This window comes from Falco biarmicus, chromosome 15 (assembly GCF_023638135.1).
Source record: "Falco biarmicus isolate bFalBia1 chromosome 15, bFalBia1.pri, whole genome shotgun sequence".
NCBI classification, from domain to species: Eukaryota; Metazoa; Chordata; class Aves; order Falconiformes; family Falconidae; genus Falco; species Falco biarmicus.
Window position 1 is genome coordinate 4,696,076 of NC_079302.1, and position 12,321 is coordinate 4,708,396.

General features: G+C 49.5%; 1 protein-coding gene across 18 annotated transcripts in view; it reads right to left on the bottom strand.

Annotated features, from left to right (window-relative positions):
- KLHL36 (kelch like family member 36) overlaps nt 1-12,321 on the bottom strand; it is a 97,777-nt gene that overhangs the window by 7,588 nt on the left and 77,868 nt on the right. For 15 of the 18 annotated variants that reach the window (XM_056361181.1, XM_056361177.1, XM_056361172.1 and 12 more), the window contains 4 exons: nt 12,060-12,180; nt 8,226-8,308; nt 3,309-4,382; nt 2,324-2,481 (listed from right to left, as the gene is read on the bottom strand). In XM_056361181.1, the coding sequence (XP_056217156.1) occupies nt 2,324-2,481; nt 3,309-4,382; nt 8,226-8,285 (1,292 nt within the window). In that variant the 5' untranslated portion in view covers nt 8,286-8,308; nt 12,060-12,180. Of the gene's footprint in view, nt 1-2,323; nt 2,482-3,308; nt 8,152-8,225; nt 8,309-8,718; nt 8,743-12,059; nt 12,181-12,321 lie in introns of those variants that run through there. The other 3 variants (XM_056361182.1, XM_056361174.1, XM_056361164.1) reach the window with 3 other exon arrangements.

The following is a 12,321-nucleotide window of genomic DNA, read 5'->3' on the forward strand; positions in this document are numbered from 1 at the left end:
AAGCAAGGCAGCTACGCTGGGACGTGCTGCCCGATCGGGCAATTAGGAAGCAGACGACTGGAGCTTCTGATTTCCTCTACGTGAGGAGAAAAGATTTGCTGCTAGAATAGGGCTGGGGAAGATGTTATTTGGGTAAAACCAGTAACTACAATCAGTTTGAGCAACAAAAAACTGTGGTGGGGAGGAAACAGAGATCACATCAAGAATATGCTGAAGGGAAGACAGGAGTAGGCAGAAGGAACTGTAGCTAGCATGCTTTCTTCCAGTCTTGAGTAGATCCCAAAATCCTCTCTCATCCTTTCTCCACTGTACGCAGACCCATCTGAAGTACATCAGGAAATGACTGCCCAGATCCCCTTCAGCAGCCCCCCACACCGGCCAGAGCCACCCCTCTCCCCCTGGGCTCAAGCAGCATTCGCTTGTACCTGCACGCAGAAAGGTTCCGTCCTGTTGTCCACCACTATGCTGATTTTTGCCTTTTGCAACCCGCATGAAGTTTTTTTGCTTTATTCCTTCCATGCAGAAAAACGGTTGTTGCTAACAACCGAGGCAAGTGTTCTCCACAAGGAGAGAGGGCCGAAGACAGAAAATCTGAAGGTACTAAGTGTCCATTAAGATCTAAAGACACATGAACGCGCAGGACAGCAGCTAAGTGGAAAAGTGGGAAACTATCTAGTTCACTACACAGCTGCACAAACACCTGACCTGGCTCAAGGGACAGCTCGCATGGGCTGAGGACAGAGCAGGCAGGAAGAAAGGATGCAGAACTATTTTTTGGGGGATGCAGCAATAACTTAAAATAGTCACTGTACTACAAGCCTAACCCTGCAGCTCAGCAGCCAGCTAAGGCAGTGCAAGTGGGGTTATGCCATAAGGGGGGACTTTTGCCTAGTCCAAGCAGATCAACTAGGCAACTTAATAAAAAATTAACACCCCCCACATCAAAATTCACTTTTAAATGCTGCAGCTGCAAAATTCCCAAAGCCAACACACAGGCAGCAGTAGGGACATGCAGACAAACAGCTGCTTCTCAGGCAGCTTACAGTCTGGTTGGCTTAAGCCAACTAGGCAAGTTCCCCCCGAATCATTTATGAGTAAAAACATCTATACCTGTTCTAAGGTGAGCGTTTTTCTAACAACAGAGTTGTCAGGTCACATCTACATAAAAGAAAAGAAAAGCTGTGCTACAATTTCTAGGAGGTGTTACTGAAATCTCACAGGTCACCACAATTAACAGAAGGGCTTAGCAGCCGAAGATACTCTCATGCACAACTTCCCAGGGAAGACTGTGGTGTTTAGCCTCAACTGCTAGATCTGCCTATGTGGGCAGAAATAAAATAGAAGAAAAACATCCTGCTTCTGAAGAGCACTCGAGCCCAGCTGTTAGCCTGGATCAGACTCGCATTGCAGCACCTGCCCAAAATAGAACTGGGCAACAGGCTTCTGTGCCTTCACTGGCTGCCTACGGCGCTGCTGCGCTGCAGCTAAGGGAATAAGGGGAAAAAAACCCCTGAACTCTAAAATCAAATTACAAGTATCTGGTTCATGATGCCACTAAGAAAGCAAGCACCGCTGCTGAAGCTGGATGTTTCAGACATCATAAAAACACCATCTGTATAGCCAATACTCCTGTAATTTCCATGAATGTGAAATATCACTAAATCTAAACAGCTGTTTGAAAATGAAATGCTATTGTACCATGCTTACAAAGTCACCACTCAAATGCTGACTCAAAACACCAGCAATGTCCTGTGCTGCTGTTACAAGATGCACCGCAGTACTAAAGTCTCTCAACAGCGGAGCAGCTAAGTTTTAACTCAGACTGAAAGAAAGAGAGGTCACATTTACTGGGATTACCTATCTGCAATACAGGTAAAGAGGGTTTATCTGCAACAGCCAACCTGAGCAGTCAAACTGAGAGAAACACCTTACATGGCAAACAATCACACCAATGTGGCAAAGGCCAAATAAATCATAAAAGTCTTTGATCAAGATCTAAACAGTGCCTCTGAAAGCATTTAACTCGAGAAAAACATCTTAAGGGTAGTAGAAAGAAATTACAAGAACTCTCCCCCCCATCCTTCAGACATACCTCAGGACAAGGACAACAACTAAAACCAATCAAGCTGATATGAGGCACCCCGACTGAAAGAGCTGGTTGCTCAAACACTAAATGTTGATATGGTTTGTTACTTGCCGATACTGTGTTGGTTATATATTCCCTTGCTTCCCTTCTAGAAACACCCATTCATCACCTAAAGTCACACAAGCTCCCTTTACAACCATTCTTCAAACACAGGAAAACTTTCCAAACATCTGTTACCTGGGCAAGCCTGCGATATAGGACCATGAATCTTTCTGAGGACTGTAGGTCTCAACTGAAGAAAGAGCCCCATTTTCATTCCTGCCACCAACAGCTACCAGCATGTCGGTAATAGCTCCCAGGTAGAAATCTACACGGCGTTGTCTCATGGAGGCAACCTGTCAAAAAAACCCACCAAAATAACACGCTGACATCTTCAAGCATCTGGTAAGCAAGCTGAGTTCAGGTATATTCATGTCTGCGGACAGGATAGTTGCTTCTTCCCATTTATTTGGAAAGGTGAGCTACTGGGTTTGACCATTATATTCATAAAATACTTTTGGTTTTCTGCAGTAGCATGTCACATAGCACTCATTTTCAAGAAAGGGGACAACAGGAAGCATCTATGGGAGAGGTAACTCTAAGTGGTTTTGTGTTACATGGGCCTCCCTCCAAAACTCTGCAAGAAGCATATATTGGATTCACTCAAACCCACAAATGAACCACACAGGATGACTGGTTCGTATAGGAACCTGTGCTGTCCGCAGGGTTTTACAGCGGGACTGGAAGTGAACAGCTGCTTCTAAGAGACACTTAGCGCAGAGACATTTGACAAGCGTCAGAGACATTTTCTTTTTACATTAGACCCGTTTTTGGTTTAGCTGTTGCTTGACAAAGATGAACTAAGCAGTCACCTCTGTACGTCCATTCTAGCATTATTCCCACAAGTAATCTAAAAAGTCGCAGGTGGGTGCTGACCAGGAATTTCACGGATGAAATGCCCAGATCCCAAGTGAAGTTGAAAATCTGCCCCAAACCCTTTCACTGTAACTTAAGCATTCCCACAAAGGATTCAAGTAGCTGCTTGTTCAACTTAACTTGAATTTCCATTTGCAAGTGTTGCTATGTTGGCTACCCTAATGAGCCCTGTCCTTCCACCAAAAAGAAGAAAACACTCTAAACATTAAGGACTTCAAACAGAGAAATAATACAGCTTAAGTCTCACCTTTATCCACTGGTTACAGCGGGGATCATACCTATATAGGAGATTTGAAGCTGCATCCCCTCCATTGTCTCTTGAAAAGCTGCCTCCGGCTATGAAGATGAAGCCTCCCAAGACTGCAACACAGTGGTGACTTCGTCTGGCTGGGAGAGGGGTCTCTGCTACCCACTGCCCCTTCCTGGTGTCCAAGAAGCAGGTATCATCGCTCAGTTCCAGGCACCGTTCGGAAACCTCCCCTCCCACAAAGAGGAGCCTCTCCTCGCAGGTCCGCAGGGCCGTCCGCTTGTTTTGCAGCACTGGCTGAGCCGTGACGTTGTTATGATAGTTCACCGCCTCCTCTATAAACCCCTCACAGTTTGCTTCTTTGGGAAGAAGAGAGCAGACAGCAGGCTTGACTCGATGGAGGAGATCGCTTTTAGGTATCAAGGGAAAGTGAATGTTATCCAGAACCTGGTAAGCCTCGTTCTCCCTTTCCGGGTACTGGGTGAGCCACTGCAATGCAGCCTGCAGCAAGTCGTGCTCACACTCCTGCTGCACGTTGCTGCTGTCCAGGTATTGGCACAACTTCTGCAAGGAAATGTTCTGCAGGAAGTCTGGGGTGAAGGACAGCGTGCCAAAGTTCTGCAGGATGAAAGAATCAATGTAGGAGTCAAGGCGCTTCAGGTTGTAAATAGAGGCTAGCTCTTGCAGGTACAAATAGTTCTCCTCGCTCACTTCATTCTCCAGATACTCACAACAGAAGTCGACCACCTTCCAGATCTGCAGCAGGTGAGCCGTTTCGAGCACGTAGTCGATATTGCCTCCATCTAAAGACAGCTCGCTGCCATAAAGGAAATCCACCACAGCCTTGAGACCAATGTAAGAGGCTCCAAAAAGTTCAACCTCTTTTTGGTGGGCTTCTCGCATACCAATGGTGAACATAGAGTTGAAGTAGTCGCTGCAAACAGCAAGGAGGTTCCGATGGGCTGGGACCCGCTGCTCATCCACCACGAGGACAATGTCACAGAAGAGGCCTCGGTGCCTCTGCTCATTCAGGCTCTGAAGAACTAGGCTAGAGTGGTCATCCCACCTGTACACCTGCAATAAACACACAGTTATCAGGCAGATGTCATCTTCACCGAGATAAATTTCAGTGTGCACAAAGAATTTTCCCATTAGATGTAGTCATAGACGAGACAGAGAAAGCTTACTCGTGCTGCACATTTATACTAAATGCTGACTTGAGACAGCTGGCAAGCAACACAGTATGAGCCCCAGCTCCTCACCTTCACTTTGAAAGGCCGATACGTAGGCTTTTGCTGCTTCTTACTCCCTGTTTTTTATCATTTACTCCTACCTCCTCCACAATGCTGCATCCAAACCTCCTCCCTGATGATTTATACAGGCACAATTTTCTGAAACTCTGCCACTCATTGTCTTCAGGACATCTTACTGACAGTTCCTTTCTTACTTGTCCCCCAAACGACTCCTTACAGAGTTCTTCTCAACTAAGCTACTTGCTCAGTATTTGGAGCTGGAGACACACAGGCAGCATTATGCCAGATTTTCATTCAGCCCATGTATTGTTTGGGTTACTGCTTACTTGACAGCTACCCCTTCTTAAATCTTTTCAGAAGTCTGCATTTCTAAGCTCGTTAGGGTAAAATCCCTCTCTTTCTTTCCACATTATTCCAGGCACACACACTGCATTCAAAAATAATAGCTGTTTATTTATGTGCAAAGCCACACATGGGGATAACTTATTCCCACGAGATTTCTACTTGCTTCCAGAAGCTGAGGTAGTTTTTGTTTTCATGAATATGACTAAATATTTTTCTTTTAAAGAAAGGGGAAAACGCCCTCAGAACATGTCCGTTAAGTGCCCTTCTGGGATCCCTCTGGTCCAGACACTCTTCCCATCAGCTCTGTACGTGCCACAGAGCTTTTGAGGCAACCACTGCTTGCCTCTTTCTCACAGCCTGACGTTACCAGTCCTAAGAAAAGACAAAATGGAAATGTTTTGTCACCCCTTGAATGTCCTGCAGAACACGCAGCTGAAGGGGCTGGTCACCCCTGTATGTGAAGCGACACAGCTTGAAGGACTACCCTTCCGGAGGGATGGAAAGCTCGATGATACAGTCAGTTACCTTGTGCTCTCTCTTAATAAAAGCCAGGTTAAGTTAAATGCAAATACATAACTTTAATTACCAAATCTAAAACAAGCAGAGTTGCAGAGCCTGTAGGAACATGTAAGAGAAGGCAGCACATCTTTGTATCGCACCTAAGTCAGCTGTGAACAGTTCTGGCTGTAGGACCCTGGGTCCTGCCCAGCTCTACGCTGTCAGAGCGCGTTCCCAGAAGTGACACCCTGAAAAGGTCTCTCAGTCCGTTTTGACACTGAAAACGGTCACACAGATGACCTGAGGTCTCTTCAAGCCTCTCGGGCATTCAACCTTTCCTTCACCAAACTGTTGCTTCTCCTAGAAATCCTATCTGTGGCTTTCCTGGTTTCCCAAACAGAAAGCACATGATTGCTGCTGTCTGGCTAAACCATTAATGGGTTGGTTAAACCATGGTGAGACAATCTCTCTAAACACCTGGATGGGAAAGGTTCAAGTCCTAGAGCCATGGTTTTTTTTCCTCTGCACACAACCCTCACTCTACATATGCCCTCTGTGTACATCATTTGGTAATTGTACTTTTATACGATGAGATAACCAGGATTAAGGTACGCGGCTCACCACTGTCCAGACATGATGGCAGCCAATCATCCTCAGCTAATTCCAACCTCGGGAGCCTGACCTCCCACAACTGCCTTTCAGCAGTCCGTGGAATAGCGACAGGCAGTCCGCCAAAGATCAAACCCAAATTAATAACCAAATGTGCTGCTCTTAGCGTGATATCCCAGTGGTTTCTCTTTAGTTTTGCTTACGCTCTTTTCTAAACAATGGAGACGCAGCTGCCAAAAAGCCTTCTGTTGGAGTAACTTTGTACGTGCAAGTGTACAGAGTTAAACCAATCTAAGTGAAGAGGCTTCAATAATTCTAAGTCTTCTGGACCAAAACTCTTTAATTTGCCTTATACTCATCGCCTCATCCTACCTCAGAACTTAAAAAAGAGATCTATGGCATAGACAAAGTAACTTCCACTGAGGAGTAAAACTGCCAGAGACCTGTAATACAAGAAAATATGGGCTTTAAGGACTGTACAGTTCTTTATCTTAATTTTTCTGAGGTTGAGAAATGCTGATCTCATACAGGAGCCCAAGCAGAGACCAGGGGATGGAGCAGGTGGCAAAGTACAAACCACGCATTTGAGGCAACTGTGATAAAAAAATCGTGGATGAACAGACAATAACCTCTTACAGCACCCTCTTCTGAATCTCATGGGGACTCATGGGGGACAATTACTGGATTAAACCAAAAACATATTCTCTCTCATCTCTGTAAATTGGCTGATCATTTCTCTCTAATATTCTCTAATACCACCATCGTGCATAACAAGATTACACCAGAATATAAGATTTGCCAGAGATCCTTATTTACTTAGCTGGTTGTCGAGTCAGCAGCATAATCCTGACTGCAAATATGCCTGACAACTTGTACTCCTCAAATCCTTGTAGTCACGTAGAACTGCTGCTACTTCAGGAATCAAGCATAAAATCATTACGTATGGCACTGGGTGGACTCAGAATATATTAACATATTTCAGCCACTTAGCAAGTTCATCTGTTCAGTGAGCAAATATCAGAAGCTGATAGCTGCACGTTTCAAAACCAAGACTAATTTCATACTAAACACGAACATCTTTCTCAAGCTATTTATATTCTGTAGAACAGCTTTAGCATTATCTAGTAATTCTAAATTTAACAGATAGTGACAGCTGCTGCCTAAGCAAGAAAATAAAACAATGCTGTCAAGTTAATTAATTTTCAATGTGATGAATTATTATTACATTCAGACTAAACCATTTAAATGGTAGACAGGATCAGCACTCAGGGAAAGATTATATTGGTAGGGATGCACTTAAAAATTAGTCCTAGTTATCTTTTATCAATTGTATTACAGCAGTATTTTAACTTCTTTCTGATTCAAAGATCTAATTCCTTTCAGATCATTAATGCAGTCCCACTACTCGTCAGTGATGTGCAGGAAAATGAGATCTGCCTCATTCAACTTTTTAAAGACAGATTACAGGCACCGAAAAGTTTCTCTTTTCTAGCCGTTGTCGGTAGTACAAGGTACTTGCTCTGCAGCTTCTATAACCTAGTGCTCGCACTAGAACAGAAAAGCGGTTTTCACGGGTATGAAACAAAGTGAACGTAATAATTACAGCTGACAATAATGTCTTACAGATCTCCGGCCACCATCCTGATGACCTGCTAAAGAGCTACCCAAGATGGATCCCCAACTAAAAAACAGTGGATTTGTGCAGACAGAGATTCCATACAAAGAAAATTAACCTCAAAACCAAAGAAAACATCTCGAGTTCACCCGAATAACCACTGCCTGCAGGACCAGGACTCCCGTCTCGTACAAAACAAAGACTAAATCTAAAGAGTAATCCCAGCTTTGCTTCTGTAACTAGCTTGGATTTTAAGAGATGGATCAGTAGGAAAAATTCCCAAAATAAACACAGTGCATGTAACTCTGCTGCAACGATGTGGTTTTCTTTTTTAAGTTATGAGTCATGATGAACAGATGCCCATTTGCTGCTGGTTTTTTGTGTGGGGGGTTTTTTTTTAATCACTAGGTAGTAACTTCTTTATCAAAAATATTTGAGCAGGTAGGCCATTTTCATCTCTCTTTTTAAAAGCTCAGCATATTCATAGTCCCCCCCAAGCAGCCCATCCAAAGGACAGCCTTTTCTGCCCCCCCCCCCCCCCGCTTCTTGTTACTTCTGACTTGGTTTTTTTCGGCAGGCAACACAAACAGTACAGACCTTTGAGGATTCACTTATCTTGTGTGGGCGACAGATCCTGGTCTGCCTGGTCCCCTCCATGCCGGGCCGGTGTCCCCAGGGCTCTGGAACAGAAGGAGCCGTCAGCCGCGCCGCCCCCGCACCGCGCCCCGCACATCACACGGCCCAGGCCGCCCGCACACGCTCATCTGCGGCTGGAAAGCGGTTCGAGTTTAAAAAAAAAAAAGTATTTTTTGTCGCTCGCTGGCGGTGTTTTCTGGTGTGACTGACGCCGGGCTGTGTCAACGAGTCGGGGGCAGGCGGGCGGTACCGGTGCTCACCGCCGGCTCCCGCAACGGCTGCAGCGGGCGCGGCGCTACCCGGGCCGCGGCCCCTGGGCCCCCGGCGGGCACCGAGCACCGGGGCGGCCCCCGCGGCCCGGCCTCCCGCAGCGCTAGTTCAGGCGGAAAAATAAATAAATAAAAAATAAAAAGGGCGGGGGGAGGGGGAACAACAACAAAGCTGTAGCAAATACCGGGAGGCGGCGGGGCCCGGCCACCGGCAGCTACCAGGGCTCAGCGTCCCGGCGGGCGGCGGGCGGCCTCGCCTCAGGGCCCGCGGCGGCCATGGCCGGCCCAGGAAATGCCGGCTGGCGGGCGGGGAGGGACCGAGGCGGGGCGGGGAGCGGCCCGGGCCGCCCGCGGGGCCGGGGCCGGGGGAGGTGCCGCAGGGCCGGGCCACGCCGCCTTCGGGCCCCCGCCGGGAGCAAACGGCGGGCGCGGCCCGCGGGGCTGGATGGGGGCCCCGCACCCCGGGGCCGGGACCCCCGGCGGGCTCGGGGCGCTCCGTGCCGTGCCGAGGCCCGTGGCGGTGCCCGGCGCTTGACGCAGCGAGGGGACACCGGGCCGCGGTGGCTTGTCAGGGGGTGACAAGCTGCGCGGGTGCGTGTCCGTGAAGGTGCTGGCAGCCCGGTCACCGCCTCGTCGTGCCTGCCTGGGCGTGAAACTATCTGACCCCACACCTGCCTGCCCACTGCTGCAGGGCTTGTCCTCGTGGCTCAGGGCCCAGGGGGCTTAAAAGTTAATAAAAATAATAAAAACCACCTCGGTGAGCAGTGGGGCTGACCGTGCACCTCCTCCAGGGATGCAGAGCGAAGGCTTTGTACGCAGCCACCGCCCAGTCCCACTGCAGGGCAACGGCCTTCACTAAAACCATCAAGTGAAAAAGCCCAGCTCTGCTAACCCAGCGCTCCTGGATGTCCTCCGCGGGCGGCTCAGGACAGCAGAAGCCGGCAAGATCGTCTGGGCATCCAGGCTCCATCAGCTCTCACCCAGGACAGCCCAGCGTCAAGCACATCCCATGCGGTGCCGGGGCAGTGGTCGCAGGCAGACGATGCATACGGCATGGAGCAGCCACGTTCCAGCATGGGGCATGTGCCAGGGCAGCCGGGATGGGACAGCCGGGATGGGACAGCCCTCGCCCAACCCAGCCATCACCCAACCTCCGCTGCCAGCAGCAGCTCCGGTGCTGGGGCAGTAGCATCCAGCCGGCTGTGTCTGTTCTTCAGCCACCCCAGAGGAGCTGGAGATGATGATGAGTTTCTACTAATCTAATCGATTATCAGGTCTGAAGATGAGAAACATTTTTGCTAGCTCTGGTCCCTCCTGCAGCCCTTGTGACTGCGGGGACCCAGGGTAAAGACCCTCAATTCCTGGACTGTCTGAGTAAAAAAGCTACTTTGCCGACAACCCTAATGCTAACTGTGATCTGTAAATTCACAGCAGCCTCTTCCTGAAAAAAAGGTATTCTTCTCTCCATTATTTTCTTTGCTCCTACACAGAAAGGACACAGATGGAGAAGTGGGACTGGGGCCAGCCACACAGAAAAATCAGAAAGGAAGCAAAAAGGTGTGATGGCGAAGAGCCACAGGAACAAGGCACGAGCAGCGTATTTCAGAACAGCTAAGCTTCCTGGGGGGCAACGGCTGTGCAGAACCATCCTGTTTGCTCAGTGCCCCCCACATATTCCAAGACCCATCCTGAACTCCATTAGTACAGTCCAGACAGCTGAAGGTCAGTCCACATATCCAAGACTCCGTGCTGACTGGAGACATTATTTTGAGGAAGTTCATAAGTACTCTTTAAGTCCTTTCGCCTTCTCAGTTGTCTGTGCTTCCTCCCTGAGGACCCCTGTCAGGTGGACAGATGCTCCTGCCAGGCCAGGGACATCTTCCCGCACAGGATGAATAGACCCATGTGTGGAAGATGGAGGTCTTGGAAGTCCCGTATGAAAAGCAAATCAGAGCTCACTGAAGCCAGAAAAGTAGGTATTTTTCTCTCCTCAGTCACGGCCTAATGAAACTGAGCACAATATTTACTCCTTCATGCATTAAAATAAACAATCCATGAAAATGTGTTAAAGACAAGGAAGATAAGCAAAGAGAAGAGGTTCGGTCCCATGAGGAAGGCATGTATTTCTGAGGTTTGAATCTGACACTTGAAAGTGTGAGGCATGGAGCTCCTAATGAATATAATTTGAACACTCCAGCTCCAGGTTGCAGAGACCTAAGCAATGATGAGGTTTTCTCCTTCTAAAGGGAATGACATTTCAGTCACCCACCTCTGCCCTAGGAAACATCAGGAGCTGAGGAGCAAGCCTGAGGAGACAGGAACAACCAGTAGTTGTTGCAGGTATAAACAGCAGCAAGGTAGTGCCAAAAGATGAGAAATGCCGACTATGAAAAAAAATATGTTTATGAGAAGATAATGGTCAGCATAAAGGCTTTTAAAAAAGAAAAAGCGTTCCTAAAGACAGTTCCAAAAGAAAATCAATAGAAATTCAGAACGATTAATGTGTGATTATGTTATCATCCAGAGCCTGCGGCCTACAGATACTGAGTGATTCACTCAGCTGCTGTTGTCCTACACTTGTACTGACTTCAGAAATATTTCTCGCTTCCCTATGACCTCATCTACATCACGGAGATGCACTGCAGCAGCACGCTCATGTGCTGGGCACTGATGCTACAGGGAACCTCACGTCATTCAGGACTTCCTCTAGAAGAAGATACGTGCAGGATTAGGGCTTCGCATTGGTATGGCTGTACATTATGTATCTTACAGTTAGCACATGCTCTGGCGAACCCGCTTCTTGAGCTGCCTGAAAACACTCGGTAACTGTGTGGTAATGAGGTTTCTTGCTGTTCTGACTTCACATTTACAACATATTGATGTGAAATAAATAGCGAACATCCCACTGCAGAATTTAAAAGAAATGAAATGTGATACTCTTTATCATGGAATGTAGTTTTTATTAAATTTGCAATACCCAGCTCCCAGGTTTAGGGTAGAAACCCACTAACGCATCACGACTGGTTTTGAAAACTCTGGTCCTTGGGCACAACGTCACCTGATGACATTTATTTCGAGCTGATTTCTGCAAAGCAAACGACCTGTCCCCATTTCCGTGGGCGCAGGGCCGCAGTGCCACCTCACAGACCACCCCTCGGCCTCCGCCCGACGAGCAGCCGCGGCTGCCGCCGACGGACGCGGGTCGGGTGCCGTACGTGGAACTGGCGGCGCTGCGGCGCAGCCCGGCAGGGGGAGACCGCTCCATCCGAAAGGGGCACCCACCGCCAGGCGCGGGCACCCACCGCCTGCACACACCGGGGGCACCGGCCCGAGCTGGCACGGCGCAGCCACCCCACGGAGCCCGCCGGCGGCGCGGCCAGCCCGCACGGCCGGGGCCGGTCCCCAGCGGTGCGCCCCCAGCCGCGGGCCGCCGTGCCCCGCCGCCGCCCCTGCCTGGGTAGCGCTGCCAGGGCCGGGCACAGCCCGCGGGCCGCCCCCCGGAGCCCCTCGCCCTCCCCTCGCCTACCTGCTCCGCTGCTCCGCTACCTCCCGTGCGCCCGGCCCGGCTGCCGGCCCCGCCGCGCCGGCAGCGCCTGCTCCATCTTGCGCATCGCTGCTCGCTCCCTCCTCCTCCCGTCCGTCAGGGGCTGGAAACACATCGGGGGCTGCAAAAACACCGGCGGCCTCCCAGCGCGCGGCTGCGGCGGGGCGAGCCCCGAGCCCCGCGCCCCCCTGCCCGGGCAGCGCCCCGGCGTCGCCTCGGCCGCCAGGCGCCCCCCGCCCCCGGC